The sequence below is a fragment of the Haemorhous mexicanus genome, chromosome 25 (genome assembly GCF_027477595.1).
Source record: "Haemorhous mexicanus isolate bHaeMex1 chromosome 25, bHaeMex1.pri, whole genome shotgun sequence".
NCBI lineage: Eukaryota > Metazoa > Chordata > Aves > Passeriformes > Fringillidae > Haemorhous > Haemorhous mexicanus.
Genome location: NC_082365.1, coordinates 2422726 through 2433654, shown reverse-complemented (window position 1 = coordinate 2433654; position 10929 = coordinate 2422726). Strand labels below are relative to the sequence as shown.

The 10929-nt window shown below is 59.1% G+C and overlaps 2 protein-coding genes across 2 annotated transcripts; one reads left to right on the top strand and one right to left on the bottom strand.

Annotated features, from left to right (window-relative positions):
* Window positions 1-1002: 1002 nt before the first annotated feature.
* Window positions 1003-4851, bottom strand: BYSL (bystin like). The gene is made up of 7 exons (XM_059867452.1): window positions 4584-4851; window positions 4353-4509; window positions 3701-3839; window positions 3455-3588; window positions 3156-3316; window positions 2879-2981; window positions 1003-1561 (listed from the first exon to the last, which is right to left on the bottom strand). Exons 1-7 carry the CDS (start codon window positions 4849-4851, stop codon window positions 1213-1215), a joined length of 1311 nt encoding a protein of 436 aa, XP_059723435.1. The 3' UTR covers window positions 1003-1212.
* A 15-nt stretch (window positions 4852-4866) lies between these two features.
* Window positions 4867-10228, top strand: MED20 (mediator complex subunit 20). The gene is made up of 4 exons (XM_059867455.1): window positions 4867-4997; window positions 5591-5742; window positions 7065-7318; window positions 9423-10228. The coding sequence occupies exons 1-4, from the start codon at window positions 4984-4986 to the stop codon at window positions 9636-9638; spliced, it is 636 nt and encodes a 211-aa protein (XP_059723438.1). The 5' UTR covers window positions 4867-4983; the 3' UTR covers window positions 9639-10228.
* The last annotated feature ends 701 nt before the right edge of the window (window positions 10229-10929 follow it).

The following is a 10929-nucleotide window of genomic DNA, read 5'->3' as shown; positions in this document are numbered from 1 at the left end:
GGGGCTGCTGCTCCTCCCTGAGCCTGCCTGGTCCGGAAACCCACGGAGCCGCTGCCTCCTGCGAGCAGGAGGGCTGGGACAGCCTGCCTGGGCAAAAGGAAATGTGTTCTTTTTTTTTTTTTTTTTTATATATATAGATATATATATATATATATATATAAAAGTGAATTTTTAATTTAAGAGTAAACTGGTTTGGTGTTCACTCGCATGAGTCTCACTGCTGGGAGGGCCAGAGAACCCCGTGATGTTGCAATAAAATATTAAAAAAAAAAAAAAAAACAAAAAAAAACAAAACAAAAAAACTAAGTGGCTTGAGGGTTTCCCTGCGCCGTTCTTGGATCTCTCCCTGGTTCTGGGGATCCCTCGGGAGCTCCAGCCCTGCTTTTCCAACAGTGGGGTGGGGAGAGGACAGGCAGGACCTTGAGGGACACCCGGGGCAGCTCAGGGATGGTGGTGGAGCCAAAACCCTTCCTGCAGGTGAGGTGCCCCTGGAGCAGAGGCAGCACCTTCTCCCCAGCAGGCTGGAGGGTGAGGGGCACTGGAGCAGCTCAGGTGGTGGCAGGAGAGTGCCAGGTGCTCTGTGCCACCCTGGGCTCCCTCCTGTGCTCATCAGCCTCTGGCTGCTTTAAAATAAATCAGGAAGTCACAGAAAAGGCTGAGGGGTGTGGGGACCGGAGGTGACAACAGGGGGCAGCTGCCCTTGGCACAGCCCAGGGTGCAGCAGGGGCTCCTCTCCATGGCCCAAAGCTGCAGGGCACAGACCTGGCAGCGACAGTGGCAGCAGGTCCCAGGGACGTGCAGCCTGGTGGAAAAGTGCCCCCGGGTTTTCCAGCAGAGGTGGCACTCGGGCACAGTGCCAGGAGCAGGCCAGGCAGGTGGCCCTGTGGCTTTAGGAAGCAAACCCCGGGGGGCTTTGTTTGGGAAAATCCCTGGGCAAGGAGCTCCAGCAGCTGGTGGGGACAGGGACAGGCTGGGAGCACGTGGGGCAGAGCCAGCCCTGAGTGACCAACACAGCTCTGGTTTTATTTCCGAGTACAGGAACAAGCCCAAGTGTCCCTGTGCTGGTGGCAGTGACAGCACAGGGCGCTCAGTCCAGTCCGTGGGCACAGCCTGTCCCAGTGACAGCTCGGAGCAGCAGGATCCTGCAGGGATGCTCCTGATGCCAGCTCCCAGCTGCATCCAGCAGCACCCCAGCCTCCAGCCCTTCCCCGCTCACTCCATGGCCACCGGCTGCTCCCCCTCCACGTCCCTGGTCCCGGAGTTCATCAGCTCCCGGCGGATCTCGGGCGAGATCTGGGGGTGGCTGTGGAACTTGAGCAGCTCCAGCAGGGCCTCCTTCTGCTCCGAGGACAGGTCCTCCTTGTAGCGCTGCGCCAGGGCCAGCAGGCTCTGGTGCCACAGCACGGGCAGCAGCCGCTGCTCCGCGCGGAAGGCCAGGAAGTGGAAGACCAGGGCGTCGAGCACGCGGAAGGGCAGCGCGTACTTCTTGTCGATGAGCAGGCGCAGGAAGATGCTGTTGGCACCGCTGTACTGCATCTCGGCCAGCTTCAGCAGCGCTGCACTGCGGGAGGGACAGGGACGGCTCAGGGGTGGGACAGGGACAGGCACAGCTCAGGGGGTGGGACAGGGACACGGGAGAGGTCAGGGGGTGGAGTCATAGGGACACGGCACAGCTCAGGGGGTGGGACAGGGACACAGCACGGGACAGCTCAGGGGGTGGGACAGGGACACAGCACGGGACAGCGCAGGGGGTGGGACAGGGACAGGCACAGCTCAGGGGGTGGAGTCACGGGGACACGGGACAGGTCAGGGGTCAGGGGACAGGGACACAGGAGAGGGCAGGGGGTGGAGTCATGGGGACACGGGACAGGCCAGGGGGTGGAGTCACGGGGACACGGGACAGGTCAGGGGTCAGGGGACAGGGACACAAGAGAGGTCAGGGGGTGGAGTCATGAAGACACGGGACAGGTCAGGGATCAGGGACATGGGAGAGGTCAGGGGACAGGGGAGAGGTCAGGGGACAGGGGAGAGGTCAGGGGATGGAGTCATGGGGACATGGGAGCAGTCAAGGGTCAGGGGACAGGGACACGGGAGAGGTGAGGGGTCAGGGGATGGAGCCACAGGGACATGGGACAGGTCAGGGGTCAGGGACACGGGAGAGGTCAGGGGACAGAGTCATGGGGACACAGGAGCAGTCAGGGGTCAGGGGACAGGGACATGGGAGAGGTCAGGGTACAGGGGAGAGGTCAGGGGATGGAGTCATGGGGACATGGGAGCAGTCAAGGGTCAGGGGACAGGGACATGGGAGAGGTGAGGGGTCAGGGGATGGAGCCACAGGGACATGGGACAGGTCAGGGGACAGACAGGGGACAGGGACAAGGGAGTGGTGACAGGTCAGGGGACAGGGATGTGGGGACACGGGGACATGGACACAGGAGTGGTCAGGGGACAGGGGCATGGGAGCAGTGAGGAGTCAGGACAGGGACATGGGGACAGGGGCACGGAAGTGGTGAAGGGTCAGGGAACACGGACATGGGGCATGGGAGAGGTCAGGGGACAGACAGGGGACAGGGACACGGGAGCAGTGAGGGGTCAGGGACACAGGAGAGGTGACGAGTCACGGGGGCTGGAGCCATGGGGACACAGATGGGGACAGGCAGGAGCCATGGGGACAGAGGAGAGACCACAGGGGTCAGGGGGAACTGGACTGGACCATGGAGCACTCAGGCACAAAGCTGAGCCTTGAACCTCAGCCCCAGAGGGAGCTGAGTGACCCCTCACCCCCTCCAGGGGCTGGAGAGGCTGAGGGCTGGATCCAAGGCACTTCCCAGGCTCCCTGGAAGAGAAGCTCTTCCCCCCCAGCCCCTCAGGGCCTCACCTGGAGTGCAGGACGGGGATGGAGCACTTGGTGAGGATGCTGCCGATGATGATGGCCTCCCTGAGCGTGCAGGTGCCGGACTCACACAGGGGGATGAGGATCCCTGGGAATGGGAGCAGTCAGGCAGCCAGCACCTCCACCCACAGGCAGAACCCTGGCGCTCAGCCCCTTCCCCTAGAAACCCCCACCCTTGCAGCAGCAGCTGGACACCCCCTGCCATGCACCTGCCCCTCAGGTGGCCAGCCAAGCCCCAGAGGAGACCCTGCAGGACCCCTACCCTTGAACCAGGCTGCTGGCTTGAACAGAGCCTTCTTCAGAGCCATGTACAGGTGGAAGTTGAGCCGCTTGTACTCGGCGATGTCGTCCCGGATCCGCGGCAGCAGCACCAGGTTGTAGAACCTCTGGGCCATCCTCTCCTTCAGGTTGGAGGAAAATATCCTGGGATCAGCAAAGCATGAAGGGATGGATGAGGAAAGGAGGCCAAATGGGCAGGTTGGTGTTTTGTAAATCTGATTTTGGTTATGGGAATAAGAACTTCAAAAATGCCATGCCAGAGGGTCCCTGAGGTGACCTTACCTGGTGGCCTGGTACATGGCAGCAGCTGTCCACGTCTCTGGCTCAGTGATGTAGAGGATCTGCTCCCAGTTGGACAAGGCAGGAATGATTTTAAATGCCTTGGGGAGCTTCCCACTCCTGTACTTGGACAGCACCTTCAAAGACAGGGACAGGGGCCAGGCCGTGACTGGGGGAAGTGACAGCAGGGACAACAGCGTGTTTGTCACCTCAGGGTGGTGGCTGTGGGTTTGGATGTTCCGTCCTCACCTCCCTGACACCCCTGTAGACCTCCAGGACACGGGGGTCAAGCTGGGGCATGGGGCAGCCCGAGAGCTCCGACAGCGCCGTCTCCACCTCCGTCTGCTTCTCCGTGATCTTCTCCATGATGATATCGGCCAGCGTGCGCCTGGGGCCGGCAGGGACAGCGTCAGTGGGGACACGGGAGGGCTGGCAGGGGACAGGGGCAGTGGGGACACGGGAGGGCTGGCAGGGGACAGCGTCAGTGGGGACACGGGAGGGCTGGCAGGGGACAGAGGCAGTGGGGACATGGGAGGGCTGGCAGGGGACAGGGGCAGTGGGGACATGGGAGGGCTGGCAGGGGACAGGGGCAGTGGGGACACGGGAGGGCTGGCAGGGGACAGGGGCAGTGGGGACATGGGAGGGCTGGCAGGGGACAGGGGCGAGCCAGGGGCAGACAAGGGAGGGGGGTGAGCTGGGGTCTGTGCATGGACCAGTGGGACAATCGGGGGTCGCAGGGGGATGACACGATGGGATCACATCACATGGGATGGGGGTGAGCTGGGGGCTGACACGGGACAGGGACTGGGACAGGACGAGGGGTGAACCGGGGGTCGCATGAGGCTGACACCGGACAGGACACAGCCGGTGCAGGGAGGCGGCCCCCGCCCGGTGCACTCACCTGAGCGGCGGGTTCTTGTTCATGAACATCTCGATGGCTTTCTCGTCCTCGGGGTCCACCTCCACCTCCCCGCCGTAGTCCCCGCTCCGTCCCGCGGCCGCCGCCGCCTTCTCCAGCGAGGGCCATTCCTCATCATCCTCCGAGTCCGAGCAGGGACCTGCGGGGAGCGGCGCTGGCTCAGCCCGGGGCCGCGCACCCTCGGGGCTTCCCCGGGGGTTACCGGGAGCTCACCGAGAACCGCGCTGCGCTGCCGGGGGGCTGCGGGCGCTCCGGGGCCGTGCTCGGCCTCCAACTCCTCCTGCTGCCGCCGCGCCTGCTCCAGGATGCGCCGGGACAGCCGCGCGTCCACGAAGCCGTCGCCGCCGCCATCGCCGCCCTGCTCCTCCGCCCCGCGCTTCTCCCGCGCCCGGAGCCGCGGGGCCGCGTCCTGCAGGATCTGCTCGGCCAAGGGCAGCGCCGGGGCCGGGCCGGAGCCCCGCGCCCGCCGGGCCTTGGGCATCGCGGCGGAACCGGGGGACAGCGGGCCCCGAGCGGGCGGCGACACGTGGGATCTGCCCCCGCCTTTTCCGGGGCGGCTCCGCCTCTTCCCGGTGACAGTGGCCCCGCCCGTTCCGGTGGCGGCACCGGCACCATGGGGGTCACCTGGTGAGAGCGGGGGGCTCCGGGACGGGCTCCGGGGTGGGGGGAAGGCACCGGGAAGGGCTCCTGGAGTGGGAACCGGGATAGACTCCTGGAATGGGGGGCGGAATCGGGATAGACTCCTGGAATGGGGGGCGGAACAGGGATAGACTCCTGGAATGGGGGGCGGAACAGGGATAGACTCCTGGAGTGGGGGGCGGAATCGGGAAAGGCTCCTGGAATGGGGGGCGGAACAGGGATAGACTCCTGGAATGGGGGGCGGAATCGGGATAGACTCCTGGAATGGGGGGCGGAACCGGGATAGACTCCTGGAATGGGGGGCGGAACAGGGATAGACTCCTGGAATGGGGGGCGGAACAGGGATAGACTCCTGGAGTGGGGGGCGGAACAGGGATAGACTCCTGGAGTGGGGGGCGGAACCGGGATAGACTCGTGGAGTGGGGGGCGGAATCGGGAAAGGCTCCTGGAATGGGGGGGCGGACCCGAGAGGGCTCCCGGCGCGGACAGCCCCGGGGACACGGGGAGGATCTCCGGGCGGAGGATGCGGAGCAGTCCCGGCGGTGTCGCGGTGGGTCCGTGAGCCCCGGTCCGTGTCGCAGCGTGTCGCAGGTGCCGGTGGCCGAGGGCAAGAGCGTGCAGCAGACGGTGGAGCTGCTGGCGCGGCGGCTGGAGGCGCTGGGCGCGGACAAGCAGGGCACGTTCGGCGTGGACTGCGAGACCTATCACACGGCGGCCACGCTCGGCACACAGGGTCAGCAGGGCCGGGGGCAGCGCGGCAGCCCTTCCCCAAGCTCCTCTTTCCTTTTCCTTCCCGTCCTTTTCCTCCTTCTCCTTCCCCACCTTCCCTGGAGGCGCCTGGATCTGATGCTGGTTGATGAGGTTTAGGGGTTTGGGAGTCACAGTGGATGGGCTGAGGGTTGGACTGGCTGATCTTGAAGGACTCTTCCAACTTCCATTAGCCGATGATTCTTCAATTCCTTCTTCCCTTTTCCCCTTTTCCTTTCCCTTCTTCCCCTCCTTTTGTCCCTTTTCCCTTCTCCCTCCTGCCCTGGATCCCCACATCCCTTCCAGGCACTGATGTGACTGATGTTCACCACTGAGCCGTTGTTCCCAGCCAGACCCACTGGAATCTTCCAGAGCAGCTTTTTCCTGCTTTTTTGGCAGCTGGAACGTGGAGGAGAGGCCGAGCCCAGGCTCCCTCTGGGCAGTGGGTGGGCAGTGGGTGCTCCTGGGGTTCTCCTTTCACCTCACCCCGAGCTGTGCTGATGTTTTATCCCGGTGCTGCTGAAGATTTCTTTTCCCCTGTAAATTTCCATTAGAAAATCCAAGCTCTTCCCTGAATGGATACCACAACAAACACGTGAGGATCCAGAATTAAAGCAAGGAGGAGGAGAGGCAGGAGGAGGAGCTGCTTTAAGGCAGGAATTTGGTTTTCCAGCCCAAGAGGCAGGAGGAGGAGCTGCTTTAAGGCAGGAATTCGGTTTTCCAGCCCAAGAGGCAGGAAGAGGAGCTGCTTTAAGGCAGGATTTTGGTTTTCCAGCCCAAGAGGCAGGAGGAGGAGCTGCTTTAAGGCAGGATTTTGGTTTTCCAGCCCAAGAAGCAGGAAGAGGAGCTGCTTTAAGGCAGGATTTTGGTTTTCCAGCCCAAGAGGCAGGAGGAGGAGCTGCTTTAAAGCGGGAGTTTGGTTTTCCAGCCCAAGAGGCAGGAGGAGGAGCTGCTTTAAGGCAGGATTTTGGTTTTCCAGCCCAAGAGGCAGGAAGAGGAGCTGCTTTAAGGCAGGAATTTGGTTTTCCAGCCCAAGAGGCAGGAGGAGGAGCTGCTTTAAAGCGGGAGTTTGGTTTTCCAGCCCAAGAGGCAGGAGGAGGAGCTGCTTTAAGGCAGGAATTTGGTTTTCCAGCCCAAGAGGCAGGAGGAGAGCTGCTTTAAAGCGGGAGTTTGGTTTTCCAGCCCAAGAGGCAGGAGGAGGAGCTGCTTTAAGGCAGGAATTTGGTTTTCCAGCCCAATAGGCAGGAGGAGGAGCTGCTTTAAGGCAGGAATTTGGTTTTCCAGCCCCACTCCTCGCTGTCATTCCAGGGCAGACAGGGAAGCTGATGTATGTCATGCACAACTCCGAGTACCCCCTGAGCTGCTTCGCCCTCTTCGAGAACGGGCCCTGCCTGGTGGCCGATGCCAACTTTGACACCCTCATGGTGAAGCTCAAGGGCTTCTTCCAGAACGCCAAGGCCAACAAGATCGAGAGCCGCGGCACCCGCTACCAGTACTGCGACTTCCTGGTGAAGCTGGGCACGGTCACCATGGGCCCCAGCGCCAGGGGCATCTCCGTGGAGGTGAGAGCCCTTTGGGAATGTGGGGATTCCATGGGAGATGCTGGAGAGGGTTTAGGGGTGATGGAATGGAGGGTGTCTGAAGCGAGCCAGCGGGGAAGATGGAGAGAGGTGATTTAGCTACAAGGGCCTGGAGTTTAGGAAGAGTTCCAGTTCACACTGCCAGAGGGCAGGGATAGATGGGATGCTGGGAAGAAGTTCTTCCCTGGGAGGGTGAGAACACCCTGGAATAGATGGAATAGATCCCTGGAAGTGTCCAAGGCCAGGGGACTTGGAGCACCCTGGGATAGTGGGAGGTGTCCCTGCCCTGGATGAGCTTTAAGGTCCCTTCCCTGAACCATTCCACAATTCTGGAATTCCCTGTCCTGTCTGTGTCCCAGTCGTGTTGCTGGTGCAGCAGGCAGCTTTGCATCTCCTCTGCTGAGGTTTAATCCTTGGTGCTCCAGGGCTGTCCCTGCAGTGGGAATCCCTAATTCCATCCCGATAAAAAACTGATTAAATTCCAGCTGCACAACACAAGCACCATCCCTCAGGTTAATCTGCATGGGATAAAGGGATAAAACCTCTCCAGTGCTAATTCCGTGCTGATTTGGGGCTTGCTGTCCTTCCCTTCCCTTTGGGAAGGGTCTCTTGCATGTTCCCAGCATGTCCTGTCTTGTTTATATTTACCCATCCCTGTTAGATGCTGAAAACTTTGAGATGTTTCCATGAGAAGCCTTCCCTGCAGGGAGGCTCCAGGGCTCTGGGCTGTGTTCCCAGGTGGAATAGTGCCCCTGTGTGTCACCTCCAGGGCTCTGGGCTCTGTTCCTAGGTGGAATAGTGCCCCTGCCACTATCTCCAGGGCTCTGGGCTGTGTTCCCAGGTGGAATGCTGCCCCTGTGAGCAGCTCCAAGCCTGTAGGGATGTGTTCCCAGGTGGAATTCTACCCCTATGAGCACCTCCAAACCTGCAGGGCTGTGTTCCCAGGTGGAATTCTGCCCCTATGAGCACCTCCAAACCTGCAGGGCTGTGTTCCCAGGTGGAATAGTGCTCCTGCTGTCATCTCCAGGGGGTCTGGGCTGTGTTCCCAGGTGGAATGTTGTCCTTCCTACCAGCTCCAAGCCTGCAGGGCTGTGTTCCCAGGTGGAATAGTGCCCCTCTGAGCAGCTCCAAGCCCGTGGAGATGTGTTCCCAGGTGGAATTCTACTCCTATGAGCACCTCCAAGCCTGCAGGTCTGTGTTCCCAGGTGGAATAGTGCCCCTGCCACCATCTCCAGGACTCTGGGCTGTGTTCCCAGGTGGAATTCTGCCCCTGTGAGCAGCTCCAAGCCTGTGGGGCTGTGTTCCCAGGTGGAATAGTGCCCCTGCCACCATCTGCAGGACTCTGGGCTGTGTTCCCAGGTGGAATTCTGCCCCTGTGAGCAGCTCCAAGCCTGTAGGGATCTGTTCCCAGGTGGAATAGTGCCCCTGTGTGTCACCTCCAGGGCTCTGGGCTGTGTTCCCAGGTGGAATAGTGCTCCTGCTGTCATCTCCAGGGGGTCTGGGCTGTGTTCCCAGGTGGAATGTTGTCCTTCCTACCAGCTCCAAGCCTGTAGGGATGTGTTCCCAGGTGGAATTCTACTCCTATGAGCACCTCCAAGCCTGCAGGGCTGTGTTCCCAGGAGGAATAGTGCCCCTCTGAGAAGCTCCAAGTCTGCAGGGATGTGTTCCCAGGTGGAATAGTGCCCCTGCTGTCATCTCCAGGGCTCTGGGCTGTGTTCCCAGGTGGAATACTGTCCTTCCTACCAGCTCCAAACCTGCAGGGCTGTGTTCCCAGGTGGAATTCTGCCCCTGTGAGCAGCTCCAAACCTGCAGGGATGTGTTCCCAGGTGGAATACTGCCCCTGTGAGCAGCTCCAAGCCTGTGGGGCTGTGTTCCCAGGTGGCATAGTGCCCCTGCCACCATCTCCAGGGGGTCTGGGCTGTGTTCCCAGGTGGAATACTGTCCTTCCTACCAGCTCCAAACCTGCAGGGCTGTGTTCCCAGGTGGAATGCCACCCCTGTGAGCAGCTCCAAGCCTGCAGGGCTGTGTTCCCAGGTGGAATGCCACCCCTGTGAGCAGCTCCAAGCCTGCAGGGCTGTGTTCCCAGGTGGAATACTGCCCCTGTGTGATCGCCAACGACTGCTGGAACCTGCTGATGGAGTTCATGCAGAGCTTCATGGGCAGCCACACGCCCGGGATCCCGTCGGTGTTCGGCTCCAAGCACGACAGCACCTACAGCCCCGGGGACACCATGGTGCAGTACATGGAGCTCTTCAACAAGATCCGCAAGCAGCAGCAGGTGCCCGTGGCTGGCATCAGGTGAGGAGCATCCCCTGCAGCTCCTGCCTGCACCAGGAGTTCCTCCAAAATGTGCCACGGGAGTTTTTCCTTCTGGAGCTTTCCCCGTTTCCAAGCCGTGCCGGGTGTGATTCTGGGTGTCCTCCACAGTTTGGGATTCCTGGATCCATTGGTTCTGTGCTTTTTTGGACAGTGTTTTGTGCAGGGAAAAGAGAAGTTACAGACATCTCTTAAATTTCTATTTTTTTTATGTCCACATCGGTGTTTTGTTGTATTTCATCCCAATAAAAGGATGGATTTTGGGAGGAGTTGTCCCTGCACAGTGAGGGTTGTGTTGTGAATTTCCAGCCTTCCCTTGGATTTGCAATCCAGGAATTCTCTAATTTTCCTCTTCTTACCTTGCCTTCATCCTCTGTGGGTGATGGGAAAGTCAAAATCTGCTGCCTCCCTCGGATCCATTGGTTCTGTGCTTTTTTGGACAGTGTTTGTGCAGGGAAAAGAGAAGTTACAGACATCTCTTAAATTTCTATTTTTTTTTATGTCCACATCAGTGTTTTGTTGTATTTCATCCCAATAAAAGGATGGATTTTGGGAGGAGTTGTCCCTGCACAGTGAGGGTTGTGTTGTGAATTTCCAGCCTTCCCTTGGATTTGCAATCCAGGAATTCTCTAATTTTCCTCTTCTTACCTTGCCTTCATCCTCTGTGGGTGATGGGAAAGTCAAAATCTGCTGCCTCCCTCGGATCCATTGGTTCTGTGCTTTTTTGGACAGTGTTTCATGCAGGGAAAAGAGAAATGCCAGAAAGTTACAGACAACCCCTAAATTTCTATTTTTTTATGTCCACATCAGTGTTTTGTTGTATTTCATCCCAAAAAAAGGATGGATTTTGGGAGGAGTTGTCCCTGCACAGTGAGGGTTGTGTTGTGAATTTCCAGCCTTCCCTTGGATTTGCTTCAAGAGCTCCCAAAGGAAACATTTCCCTGTGAAAAAAAGTCCAGGAATTCTCTAATTTTCCTCTTCTTACCTTGCCTTCACCCTCTGTGGGTGATAGGAATGTCAAAATCTGCTGCCTCCCAATGAAGGCTCTGGATAAATTAAAAAATAAAATAAATAAGCCTGGCAGGAGCTTTGTCTGGCACTGAGAGAATTCCAGCTGCTTTATCCCATTGTTTTTAAGGTTGGTAATAAATATCCTGTCCCTGCACAGCATTGGAGAAGTCCTGATGGCTTCAGATTCAATGGAATGAGGAAGGATTTGGGCAATAAAAGCCAAAAATTCATTGTAAGACATAATGATATCATTTCAATATATTTTT